Raw genomic sequence first — 11,550 nt, 5'->3', positions numbered from 1 at the left:
CAGTAGGCGAAGGCACGTCCAGCACCCCCAAGTGACGTGACACTCTGCCTGAGGAGGAGGCAGCCTGCAGTTACTGCTGTTGGGGAGGCAGTGCATATGGCCTGCCGCCCCCCCTCCCTCCCTCCCCGGGGCAGCCCAGCTGGCTGAGCAGCACCACCAGCTGTGCTGGCAGAGCAGGGGAAGGGGTGAGCTGGGCCTCGCTGTTACTGGGCAGTTGTGGAAAACCAGCCGTGGCAAAGTGCGCGCCCGTCCGCATCCACAGGAAGCTTTTACCCTGGTGTGTCTGGTTTAGGTGGACTTACTGCGTTTGCTCAACATGCTAGCGAGGCCTGAGGGAGCATCAGACAGTGGTAACCCATGCTACTGCCTGTCTGGCATCTCTGTGGGTCCATTCTTTGGCTGTTACCTGTATTGGGGTTATAATAGTCCCCATCATTCACAAGCACTTTGTTAAAGTGAACCACGCCGACATCACTGGAGAAAGGCTTCTGCGTGAGCCCAGCAGAAAACGACACCAGGGAGGCCGCAGCAGCAGCAGGTCCTAAAATGGGTAACAACATGAGTCAGAGTCACATCAGGACGACAACACAGCCTCTCCCCGCAATGGCTTACAATCCAGTTTCTCTGCTCCTGCACATACTCTACTTGGACTAACCCTATCACATGAGGGATGCCAGAATTAGCAGAATACATATTGCTGGCCCAGGTCCCAGGTGTTCTCACCATAAAATTTACTGAGCACCATAAAATTCCCCCATTGGCCAGAGCCTTTTTTTTTTTTTTTTTTTTTTTTTTAACTTCTCAGGAAAAGGTAACATGGCTTGTAAATGCTGGCAGTGGAAATCCTGCCACCTCTCAACTCAACAATGCTTCTTCTGCCACAGACCTTCTTCAGGGTTGAGGCTGCCCTTGGACATCTCCACTCTGTCACTGTCACAGTGGCAAGAGGAGTGCTAAAGAGGTACAGTTCATGCCAGCTTTCCTAGTCACGCTGAGAAGCTGTGCACAGCTTAGATCTCTTATCTTCTCTGCTGAAGGGTACTGAAAATAGCTACAAGATGTAACACTCTGGAGTTAAAGCAGAAAGAACCATCACCAGGGCTTTTATCTCTCTGCATAACTTCTCTTTTGGGGGACTTTTCACTCCACAACTTTTTATTGTTATCTCAGCAGATCAGACACTGAGGTTATTTTATAGTAGCTCTCTGCTTACTAGTTAAACACTGCTGTTAGACTGGTGCTGGATGAAAAACAATTTGAACAATTAAGACAAATTTTTATTTTTAACAGACTGGCTTAATGGCAAGTGTTCAGTGATTGACCACTCAGTCCCATTCTAGTTCCCTTCCCTCTAAACGTTTCCCCAAAAGCAGGACACACTGCTAGACATAGTCAACTCCTGTTGCTTTGTTTGGGCATTTAAAGTAAACAACAAATACACTTGAAGCTGTCCTCAGTTGCTCTTTCTGTTCTACCCTGTTCAGGTTAGGATTCATGTCTTCTCCATGCTGTTCCACTCCTCTTTCTTCTGCCTTCCTTAAAATAAATGTTCGGTTTTCTCTTCATCCTATCTGACATGCCTGTCAACAACCTGATTGTATCACTTAAAAATTGAAGTTAAAAGGTGACAAAACTTCATCTAAAATGTGGATATACAAATGCTCTGCTATCCTTTTTTTTTTTTTTTTTACTTACTAATTTGGCATGGGGGGAGCAGGAGGGGAAGGCAAGGGGAAGACATGCCTGCAACTTCAGAAATGCCAAATAACTACCTTGACTTCCCTCAGGGGCTAGTAACCACCTGCCTCACGTATCTTTGGAAATCTCCTTATTAGGTATTTTGTCTCAAGCTCAGAAAACAGCCAGAAGTCCTATTTCATTACTCCTACTTGCTAGTGTGCCTGCAGGTGCTCCTGTGAGCTAAGATGAGGTTATTTGACAAGACCAAAATTAATTGCAGGAAGTCTACTTAAGGAGCTTCTGTAAAGCTCCGCCACCTTAGCACCACAGTACTTACAGAAAGCATCTCTTTGTATTCTCAGCTCACCCTGAGAATACTGAATCAACTGAAAATGCACCTCAAACTTCTTGTTGGCTCACTTGTAAAGGTTTCTCTGCCCTGCAGTCATACTGCACAGAGAGCACAATTTGCTGCCAGCCCAGAAACACTGTCCTTTGTTCAGGTTGGTGTCATCTGAATAAGAGAGAGACTCCTGCCCTGCCTCACCATGGCTTCCTTCAAGATTTTCCTACACAAGTTGCTAGAATAGTTACTGGGGTTTGCTGCTGAAATTGCTTCAGATCTGCAGCCTAGTTTAGCACACTATCTGTGTTTGTCCAAAGGAGAAATCTTAATCCCGGCTAAATATCCTACAGATCAGTTCAATGGACAATATAGGGAGGTGCAGTGAAGACACAATGTGCCTAGGCTCTCTTATCCTCCTCCCTGCTTCCAGCTGGAACTGTGCCTGTTTGTTTGAAGCTTTCACAAGTCCTACCAACAGCTCTCAGCAGTGCTTTTCAAGAACTTTACAGAGGTGAACCACCTTCTCCTATATGTCTCCACTTATAAACACTTTTCCTCAAGCAAAGATTAAAGTTCATCTTCTCTAGGTAAGATCCAGGCTTCGAAACTGCTTTCACTTAAGCAGTTAGTGTTGTGGAATTATAAAAATCAGGAAGAAAAGTTTTAGAGCAGTTAAAAGCTAGGAACCACATGAACAGCTCTGATGAAGAAACTGTTGGGCAGACAAAAAGTTTCACAGAAGATTCAACCACAGTTTTACAGCTTCTGGGAAGGAAACAACTGTTTGACTCTAGATGTATTCAGGAAGGTTTTGCTTGATACAAATCTACGTAAGCAGGAGCAGGTATGTGTGTTCATGGCAGTCTAAGCTAGTATAATGCATTCTGGGGAGTCAAAAGACTGCAGAAGATACATGGGTGGCCTTTGTTAGGTTATAACTATTTCCAACCATCTGCTAGTTGTATTTCTGGTTCTCCACCTCTCTTTTGACTTCCCAGCACAGTTCAGTTCATGCCTCCCACAGAGCTCAAGGGCCAGAAGGTAAAAAAGAAGGAAAAAAAAAAAATCAAGCAAAACAAAACAGTGCACAGCATATGCAATTTCTATCAAGATGAAAGGAGAAAAAAATAATGTGATGGTGCTGCTGACAATTGCTCAGCAACTGGAATGAGAACTCTTCAAGAATCTACACAGAAGTGAGACCATAAGTATGTAAGTCATTTGTCAGTATGAACTTATGACTCCTTTGCATATGGCAGGAGTAGGGAAGAGATGTCAGATTTCCTCTGCTTGGTCAATACTCCTCAAACTAAATGAGGGCAAAGTGCATAATTTCAGTCAGAGCAATGGGAGAAAAATATCAGCAATTTATCACCTTCCTGTCTTTTTTTTTTTTAAAAAAAAAAAACCTCTTCAGTTTGACCTTATCTTTCATTTTCATGAACATCTGTTCTGCTTATGGGATGGCCATGCAGCACAGCACAGTGCCACACTGATTTCCATGAGTCAGTGCTCAACGAAGCTGGGCCCATTAGCTCTGCTCTGCTAAGTCACTGTGTTTCTGATGCAGATGATAACTCAGTGCATCATGAAGACACAGCTACTTTTCTCATGATTCTGTTAGTAACAGCTCTTACTGCTCTTACAACTCCTACCTTTCACAGAGCAGCAAGAGAAGGTTTGCCCTAGCACTTACGTACTGCGCCTCACACAAACATCCATCTCCTACCTCATCCTTCAGTGTGCTTCTGTGAATCGCCCTGTTCTTCAATGCAAACAGCAATAAAACACAACCACTGGTGCAACTGTGTGTGATCACATCTTCTTTACCTCAAAGTCAGCACACATGCTTTCCCCTGTGCTAAGACCACTGATGTGTACTAATGAGAATACTGCTTCCTGTCCAACGATCAAAAGAAAGAACTAAACATGCAGCAGAACCTGTCACAAGCACGGCACGGTGATTTATGCATTCAGTAAACTCTTTCTTCAAATCAAGGACCACCTACAACAACATAAACCTTACATTACAATAACATTGTGCCTTTATATCTGAAACATGTCCTACAGTCTTGCTGCCTGGAGTCACATGGAGAAAGTAAAGGCAGCTGAGTATCAGACAAGTAAAAAGAATTTAAAAGCCCAAACCAAAATTAGCCCTTTATTTGCACAGATCTATACAGCAGCAGGGCTCACAAGCGCAGCTGTTTTCTTTACTACACCATACAAGGAGTTTATTTTAGAGAGGAGCAACCACCCTCCATTGAAGCTGCAGGGTTACGGACACTAGTAACACTGCAGACTGCATGAAGGGGGAGAGTGAGGAAGGTAATTTGTGCTTTCAGTGAATTATTTTCACTGTCACCCTCTGTATGCTGTTCATCCAAATCCTCTTCTTGGCTCTGTCCTCACCTAGTTGTGTGAGCTGGGATCTTACAAGCATTTTCTCATCAGTTCCCAGACCAGGTCATCAGACAATTCATTACTTCTGCCTCTGCAGTTTTCTCTGCTCCAGCAAACAAAAATTCTCATAACTGTAAAACTGCCATGCTTCAATAACATTTGCTACTGATGTCTCTTTAAATAACAATTGTTTCAACTATTTCTGTGTTAAAAGTGATTAGGTGGATGCACTTAGGTCCTGACTCTTAACTCATCATTGTTGTAAACTCATTGCCTGTGAAAATAGAGCTAATAATGTAATATTGTACCTTGTACTCTCTCATTAACACTTGTAAGTCCTTGAAGATTTTAACCTACAATGTTATATTGTGATATGCATGCAAAGAGATAGCTAATGATTCTGAAAAACTCAAGAAACACTCTGGTACTGAAAGTACGCAAATCATGCCTCAAGAGTCAAGAAGAGCACTAAAGCAGGCTAGTTTAATCCCAGAGGACAGAGTTGGAGCCCTCAACTTCTTCCTGAGCAGTGCTTTTATATAACAGAAGCTCATCAGAAACAAAACGAAAGGAGTACTCAGAAGGTCAATTTAATAGTACAAACTTCTTATTTTAGGAATTATAGTACAAGAAGGTTTTAAATGTTCAGTTCAAATTTGAATTTCACTACCACAAAATGTACTGGGTGAAGGCTGGCAAAGACATCATAAACTGCAGTTCTGCATGAATTAGACATCAAGGATTCCTTGATGCCTCATTTAAGCATTACATTCTTCCTCCAATAAACCAGATATCTTCCCTTACCCAGCTGTTAATTTCTACACACTTAACTGCTGAATTCTGTCCCAGAATGCTCACTTTCTTTGCTGTTTATAAGCAGACACTGCCGATTAGGGACAGTGGATGTAAATGCTCTAATTTCAAAGAAGTCTATTAACTATTTGCACCATCCTTATCTCTCTGTTTTCTATGTCTGTACCTGCCACTGGAGTTTGCAAGGCATTCTGGGGGACAGCAGGTGTATCTTATATTTAGATAGGTCTTCAGTGGCATGGATAAGGAAAAGGAACTCCTTGGTCAAGCCCACATTTCTGGATCCCAGGGTGATAATTGTTTCTTACAACATGTTCCACCAAGCAGCAAACAGGCGCACTGCCTGCCACGGCCTGCCTTTTCAACACTTTTAACATCCACCTACTGTTTCACACAGTTTTAGAATAAACTTATGAAAATACTGCTGCCTATAAACAGCAATAGATTGTATAAAGTGGAAGAAAACCCGCAGGAAATCCATTTATCACTGAAATCTAGACATCTATATTGGCTTTGCTGGCATCAAGATAAACAAACGTTTCTTTTCTTCTTATCCTCTTCCAGAAGCCTCATCTATTGCTGCTTGTTCTTACCACCACAATCCTCAAATGCAAAAATATTGCTTTGAGTCTATAACAGATTTTTAATTAGTAAGTATAAGTATCAGAATTACAGTGTGAACTCTACAATTCCTTTTGTCAGTCCCCAAACCAGTCTTCAGGACGCATATCTGATTTTATTAGGGCCACCAAACTAAGTCCCAAGGGTAGGATTTTGGATGCCATAAAACCCTAATGTTTTATTTTTATCTATTTCTCATATTTTCTTAAATTTAAGTGAAATCATTATTTTTGAAGAGGCTGTGGGAATATTCACTCTGATCCAGGATTCCCCAGGGCTTGAATAATACCTTAAGTATGAGGTTTTAGAGCAGCCAGCGCCCAGTCAACGTATTTATCAAGACCAACTAGCATGTCGCACCCAATATTTATACCTGTTTATCATACAAATCCATAAATGAACTGTGATTTTAACAATTATAAAAAATAAACCCCACCAAACCAAGAAAACTGCAGTTTGAATCTTTTTAAACTGTGGTTGTCAGTGGCATCACTCCTGCTTTCACTGAAGTCAGGAACACAAGCCCTCGTGATTTTAACAAAGCCAGAAACTCTCCCACGAGGAGAACCAACTCATGTACTGGCTCAGATACTAACAATGCTTCAAGATCTTAGTCTTGGCCTTATTCATATCTTATTAAAGAAATATTAAACTCATCAGAATGAAATATATTTTTTGTCATTTAAAAGGGGAAAAAAAAAAAAGGTCAGTACTGACATTTACTAGGAAATAGAAACCCTTTGTATTTAAAAAAAACAACCACTGAAGTAAGCAACAATAACCCAAAATGAATTCTTCTTCAAAACCACAAAAAAACACGTATTTTCCAAGGATGCAGTCTGTCAGATTTGCCCCAATGCTAAACTTAAAATACTACAAATCAACACTTTGTTCTCTCAACTGTGACATTTCAGGGACTGAAATAAACATTAAGTACCTGTGTAAAAAATTTCTAGGAAACAGTCACCTTACCTTGCGAGTCTGTGGTAGAAGGAGATAACTTTGGATATCCTACAAAGAAAAAGCAGTATGTGTCACACATAATGGAGTACATTATGACAAAATATTGCTGCAGTCTTCTAAAAAGCACTCTTTGTTACCAAACAGCAACCTACCCAAATAGCTACCAAATAGCATCTCCTATGTAATACTCAATTATCGTTAAGCTGGGGTGGCCATGGCAAAGAAAAACAAACTCTTACTACAATGTATTAAATCCACTGCAAGTGCTACGGCAAGAAAAAAAAAAAAAAAAAATTAAGTTAGTGGCAGAGACTGCGGGAGTTACCAAGGATTTTACATCAGCCCTGGTGACCTCATGCGTTGTGCAGCCTTGGCAAAAGCAACAAAACTGGCACTGAGCGTGTTTTCCCTGCTTCTGTAGCCAGCTGGAGGCTGCAGAGGCCCGTTCACAAACGGCCTCTGCCATGAGCCCATTCCCAAGGGCAATAGCAACAATGGGCACTCACAAAAGGCTGAAGGTGGCTGGTAAAGTGCAACAGATCTCTGCCAGCCCTAAGCAGTTTGGTTCTCTCACCTGGTGCTCCAGCATACCCTTCAGCAATGGGCATGGTACTTTGCCCAGCCTGACCATCCACGCTCCTAAGCCGACCTCTTCCCGACATTAAAACAGTGCCAGGAGGCCCGGCCTCTCCAGTCTCCAGGATGATCCCGGTTGTTCCAGGCAGAAGTGGCAAGACTCCTGACCCCGGCAGCGCTGGGCGCGGAATTGGTCTCGGCTGTGGTGGCTGGAGGGGGGTCCTCTGTCGCGGCGGTTGTATCCTCGGCCGTGATGGCAGCAGGGATATGCCAGGTTGGGGCTGCAGAGGTGGTCTTGGTGGCAACGGCTGCTGTGGTACTTCTGAACGCCCTTTGAAATGTTGAAAGAAGAGGAAAGATACAGGATTACTCACCGAAAGTAGTATATAAAATTCAGTATTTTTGAAAAAATAAAAAAAAAAAAAAAAATGAAACCAAAAACCCAAACACAAAAACCCCAACTTTAAAACAAAACAGGACTCAATTTGAGGTCACCTTTTCTCTCAGACCCAAGACTGCACTGCCAAAACTCCATTCCACTCTCGCAGTACTACAGATTCCCCTCTTTCCCAGCCTGTGACACAGGGAAAGGAAAGAAGACAGCTGAGACAGGACAAGAAGCAGTAAAGTAACCCGTGAACATTCACCCTCCAGACCAGCTTTGACTTTCTGCACCAAGAGGGCTGTGTATCACACCTACTCCCACCAGTGTCTTCATCTCCATTGCGTGGTCTCTCTCTACCTTCACTGCAGTTCTCCGGAACCCCTCCTGCCCATCACTCCGACTTTCGACTCTGTACTCACACATCACCTAGCACAAGGCTGACCCTTTAGCACTACCATAAAGAAAAGTATCCACAGCAAAAAAACCTGAGCATATGAACACCGACTTCCAGATTTTTTTCCCCTACTTTGAAAAGAAATGAACTTAAAATTCCAAGTACTCTCATTACTAATATTTTCTGACAATGAAGGCAGAACCTTAGGATATAATCTACCAGAAAGGCCTTTATTGTTTGAAGAGAAGAGATACCATTAAAAGACTTTTCCAGTAGGGCAGCCAACACATATGACATCAGGGTTGAACGGTGCTGATGGTTATATTTGTGTATCTGGTCCAGTTCTAAGCCCTTTATAGGAACCACAGCTTATTCATAAAAATTAAGCCCCAGATGACATTTAAGAATGCAGTGTGCTCCCAGGAATGAAGTTAAATTACATCTATATTAAGAACAGAAACTTAAAAATGTGTAGATTTCAGCAGGTGCAATGACAGCTTTTACACAGAACAATTAGAATTTCATTCTAAAATAAACATTAGCATTGGTTATTTTGGTTGCATTTTGAGACTAGAGCATGGTTTTAGGTGCAGGGATGGAAGTGAGTTTCTGGGGAAATGGACAAACATCCCCTTGCAAATTTATCCTACGCAACTTGTCACACCAGAGATGCCATGGTCCACAGTGGAGACCAGTGCTCTGAGTGGTCAAAAGGAAGCACCTTAATTCATCACAGCCCAAAATCAGCCTGTGTAAATTCATCAGTAGCTAGGGCCAAACCGAACGGCTGTGCCTAGAAGCAGACGTGGTGCAAGGCTTCCCCTGGCTCTGCTGCACAGATGGGGACCCCCCAGGAGGGACTCAGGCTGCACTTTTGGGCAAAAGCTTAAAACCAAGTCATGCAGGTATTGTCCCTGACGCACCGCTGGGGTCCAGGCAGTGTCACTGGCAACCCATGTGTCATTTCGTGACTACTTGACACCTGCACTTTACCCTTGTGAATCTCGTTTCTTTTTTTCAGTCTCATAAAAAGTTCACGTAAGCCTTCCAGAGTACTGAGAGGCTGTCTGAAGTCATAGTCCTGCACCACCTGCATTCATTTGCTAGATACGCATGTGAGAAAAAAGTCTTCCTAAGCTTTGCTGGCTGACTTTTAACTGTCATGAGAATTGAAACAAGCAATGCACCACAAAGCTGGGCTGAAGCTCACTCGGTAACTCTACACAAAAGGCAAAGGACTAATGAGTGAAATGTTCACTTTATACAGACTAAAATCATCTTCATAAAAATTCCAGGATTAAAAAATCTCATACAAATTTTCCCCAAAAGGCTTAAAGTCTCAAAGTGAATTGTTCAACAGAGTTGTTAACTTAGTCAGACATCGTCTGTCCACAGTGGCATAGATTTAGATGTTCAACTAAGATCTTCAGATTAAACTCATTCAAAACACCAATTGACAAAATATCTTGGGATGCACATACTTGTCATTTCTCTAGTTAGTTAATCTGAGCTTTATTAAGACAACGACTTGGGCTGACACAGGGAAAAGGAATACATTTATCTGCTTCTTTTTCTAAGCCTTTAAATAACAAACAACAGCTCAAATCCCATATCCTGTGCAAACTGCTTCCCTGCATGCAACATCAATACTGCAATATTCAGAATTACTAAGAACATCTCCACAAAGATAAATCCAAAATTAGCTGCCGAAAGCTCAACTTAAAGTGCCAGCAATCAGATATACATGGGTTGAGATGGAGCTGGTTTGCTACCTTTGCAAACCTTTTTAGCCTCTTCTACTGAGATGCATCATAGCAAGACAAACTACCACTAAATCACTAGATAAAGATGATAAGGCTGGAGCCACTCTATCTCGACACTGCATTCCGTAACACATGCTTTCAGTTCACAAGGCAATGAGAAAATGAACCCCCGATGAAGGCTGGGTTGACTCTAGCTGGACCTGCTTAAGCCTTGCTGAACAGCGGACAAAACAGAAATCTTCCCCATCATCTTCCCATCTATCTGAGAAGACAAAGAGCAGAGCTGAGGTCATTACACTGCTGAGAACAGTTAACACTGTCCTCAGCACTGGCATCCTTGCTGCTCTGGTTGTCATCACTGGTGTGACAGCTCAGACACCGTGTCACACAACAGCTTCTGCTCTGAGATGCCCATCTGCAACTGAAACAGAAGGAAAGCTTTCCCTCCTTGGCTGAAAATAAGAATGCTTTTGTTCCCTTCCCCCTCCTAAAAATATTTTATTTTATTCAGTTTGTCCAGCCAGGCAGCGAATGATTTGCTGGGAAGGAAGATGAGCAGAGATGCATGAGGCAAGTGGATCTTCAAGGTGTGCCTGCTTCCAGTGTCATTCTGACCCAACCATTCTCTCTTCAGCCCCCAAAACACACAGAAACAAAATATGTAAAACAAACTGGCAAGTAAAGGAATCTGTGACTGCACTCACAAGAAGCCAAAAAGACCTGACTTGAATTTTCATATAGATATGAAAGAGATTTGACAATTAAGTTACAAAGTACCATTTTGCACAAGCTCACAGGGAGCCTAGAGGAATCAACTACATGACTATTCGCATTACACCCTTTATTGATGCTGTAATGCAGAGCATATATTTGCTTTCTCAGACCATAACTGCACCAGACAATATTTTGAGACTGCTTTCAAATCCTGCTACAGAAACAATTACCAGAGGAATTGCAGTTCAGGTCAAGTAACCGTAACCAAAGCAAACTGCACTCCCAGCACGATATCTGGCTGCAAGACCACAATTCTTGATTCCTGGAAACTTCATGAATCTATATGAATAGGCAGAGTAAGTTAAAGAGACCATTAACTTTAACATGGCTTTCAGTTTCATGCCATTTGAAGAGCAAACGTACCCACAGAGAGGCACACAGTGCAGTGAGAACAACTTATCCTGCAAGATGTGGAAGCTGGGGGTGGTCACCATTTAATGTGGATGAAGAGCTGCTGGGTTACATTACTTCGGTGACCACGTTGTGTGTGGTCCCCTCTGCACTTAGGGCAGACCACTGCCGGCCGCCACCACTGCCTTGTGCACGGCAGGATGCTGCACTACCTTCACCAGAAATTATAACAAATTAAATACTTTTCTGGCCTCTGGGTCCATATCTGATGTACAGTCATCCACTAACTTGGCTTGTTAGTTTGGATTGAGGCTCTTGAAATCCCTTAATAAAAAATTGGAAAGAAAACACAGTCATATTCCTAAAAATCAGAGTAATTTGATTTTGCTCAGCTTTACAGTGCACTGTACTTACACTGCTTGATAAGATTTTATACTGTATTTCTTGCAACATATCCTTGCCTTACTACCCCCAACAACTG

General features: G+C 42.4%; 1 protein-coding gene across 1 annotated transcript in view; it reads right to left on the bottom strand.

Annotated features, from left to right (window-relative positions):
- Positions 1 to 11,550, bottom strand: part of EMILIN2 (elastin microfibril interfacer 2) — a 38,567-nt gene that overhangs the window by 5,453 nt on the left and 21,564 nt on the right. The window contains exons 5-7 of the mRNA XM_042798188.1: positions 7,401 to 7,733; positions 6,836 to 6,874; positions 407 to 541 (exon numbers count right to left, since the gene is read on the bottom strand). Coding sequence (XP_042654122.1) covers positions 407 to 541; positions 6,836 to 6,874; positions 7,401 to 7,733 — 507 coding nt within the window. The remainder of the gene's footprint in view (positions 1 to 406; positions 542 to 6,835; positions 6,875 to 7,400; positions 7,734 to 11,550) is intronic.

Source organism: Tyto alba, unplaced genomic scaffold (genome assembly GCF_018691265.1).
Source record: "Tyto alba isolate M040663 unplaced genomic scaffold, T.alba_DEE_v4.0 Super-Scaffold_27, whole genome shotgun sequence".
Classification (NCBI taxonomy): Eukaryota; Metazoa; Chordata; class Aves; order Strigiformes; family Tytonidae; genus Tyto; species Tyto alba.
This window is presented reverse-complemented; position numbering and strand designations above follow the sequence as displayed.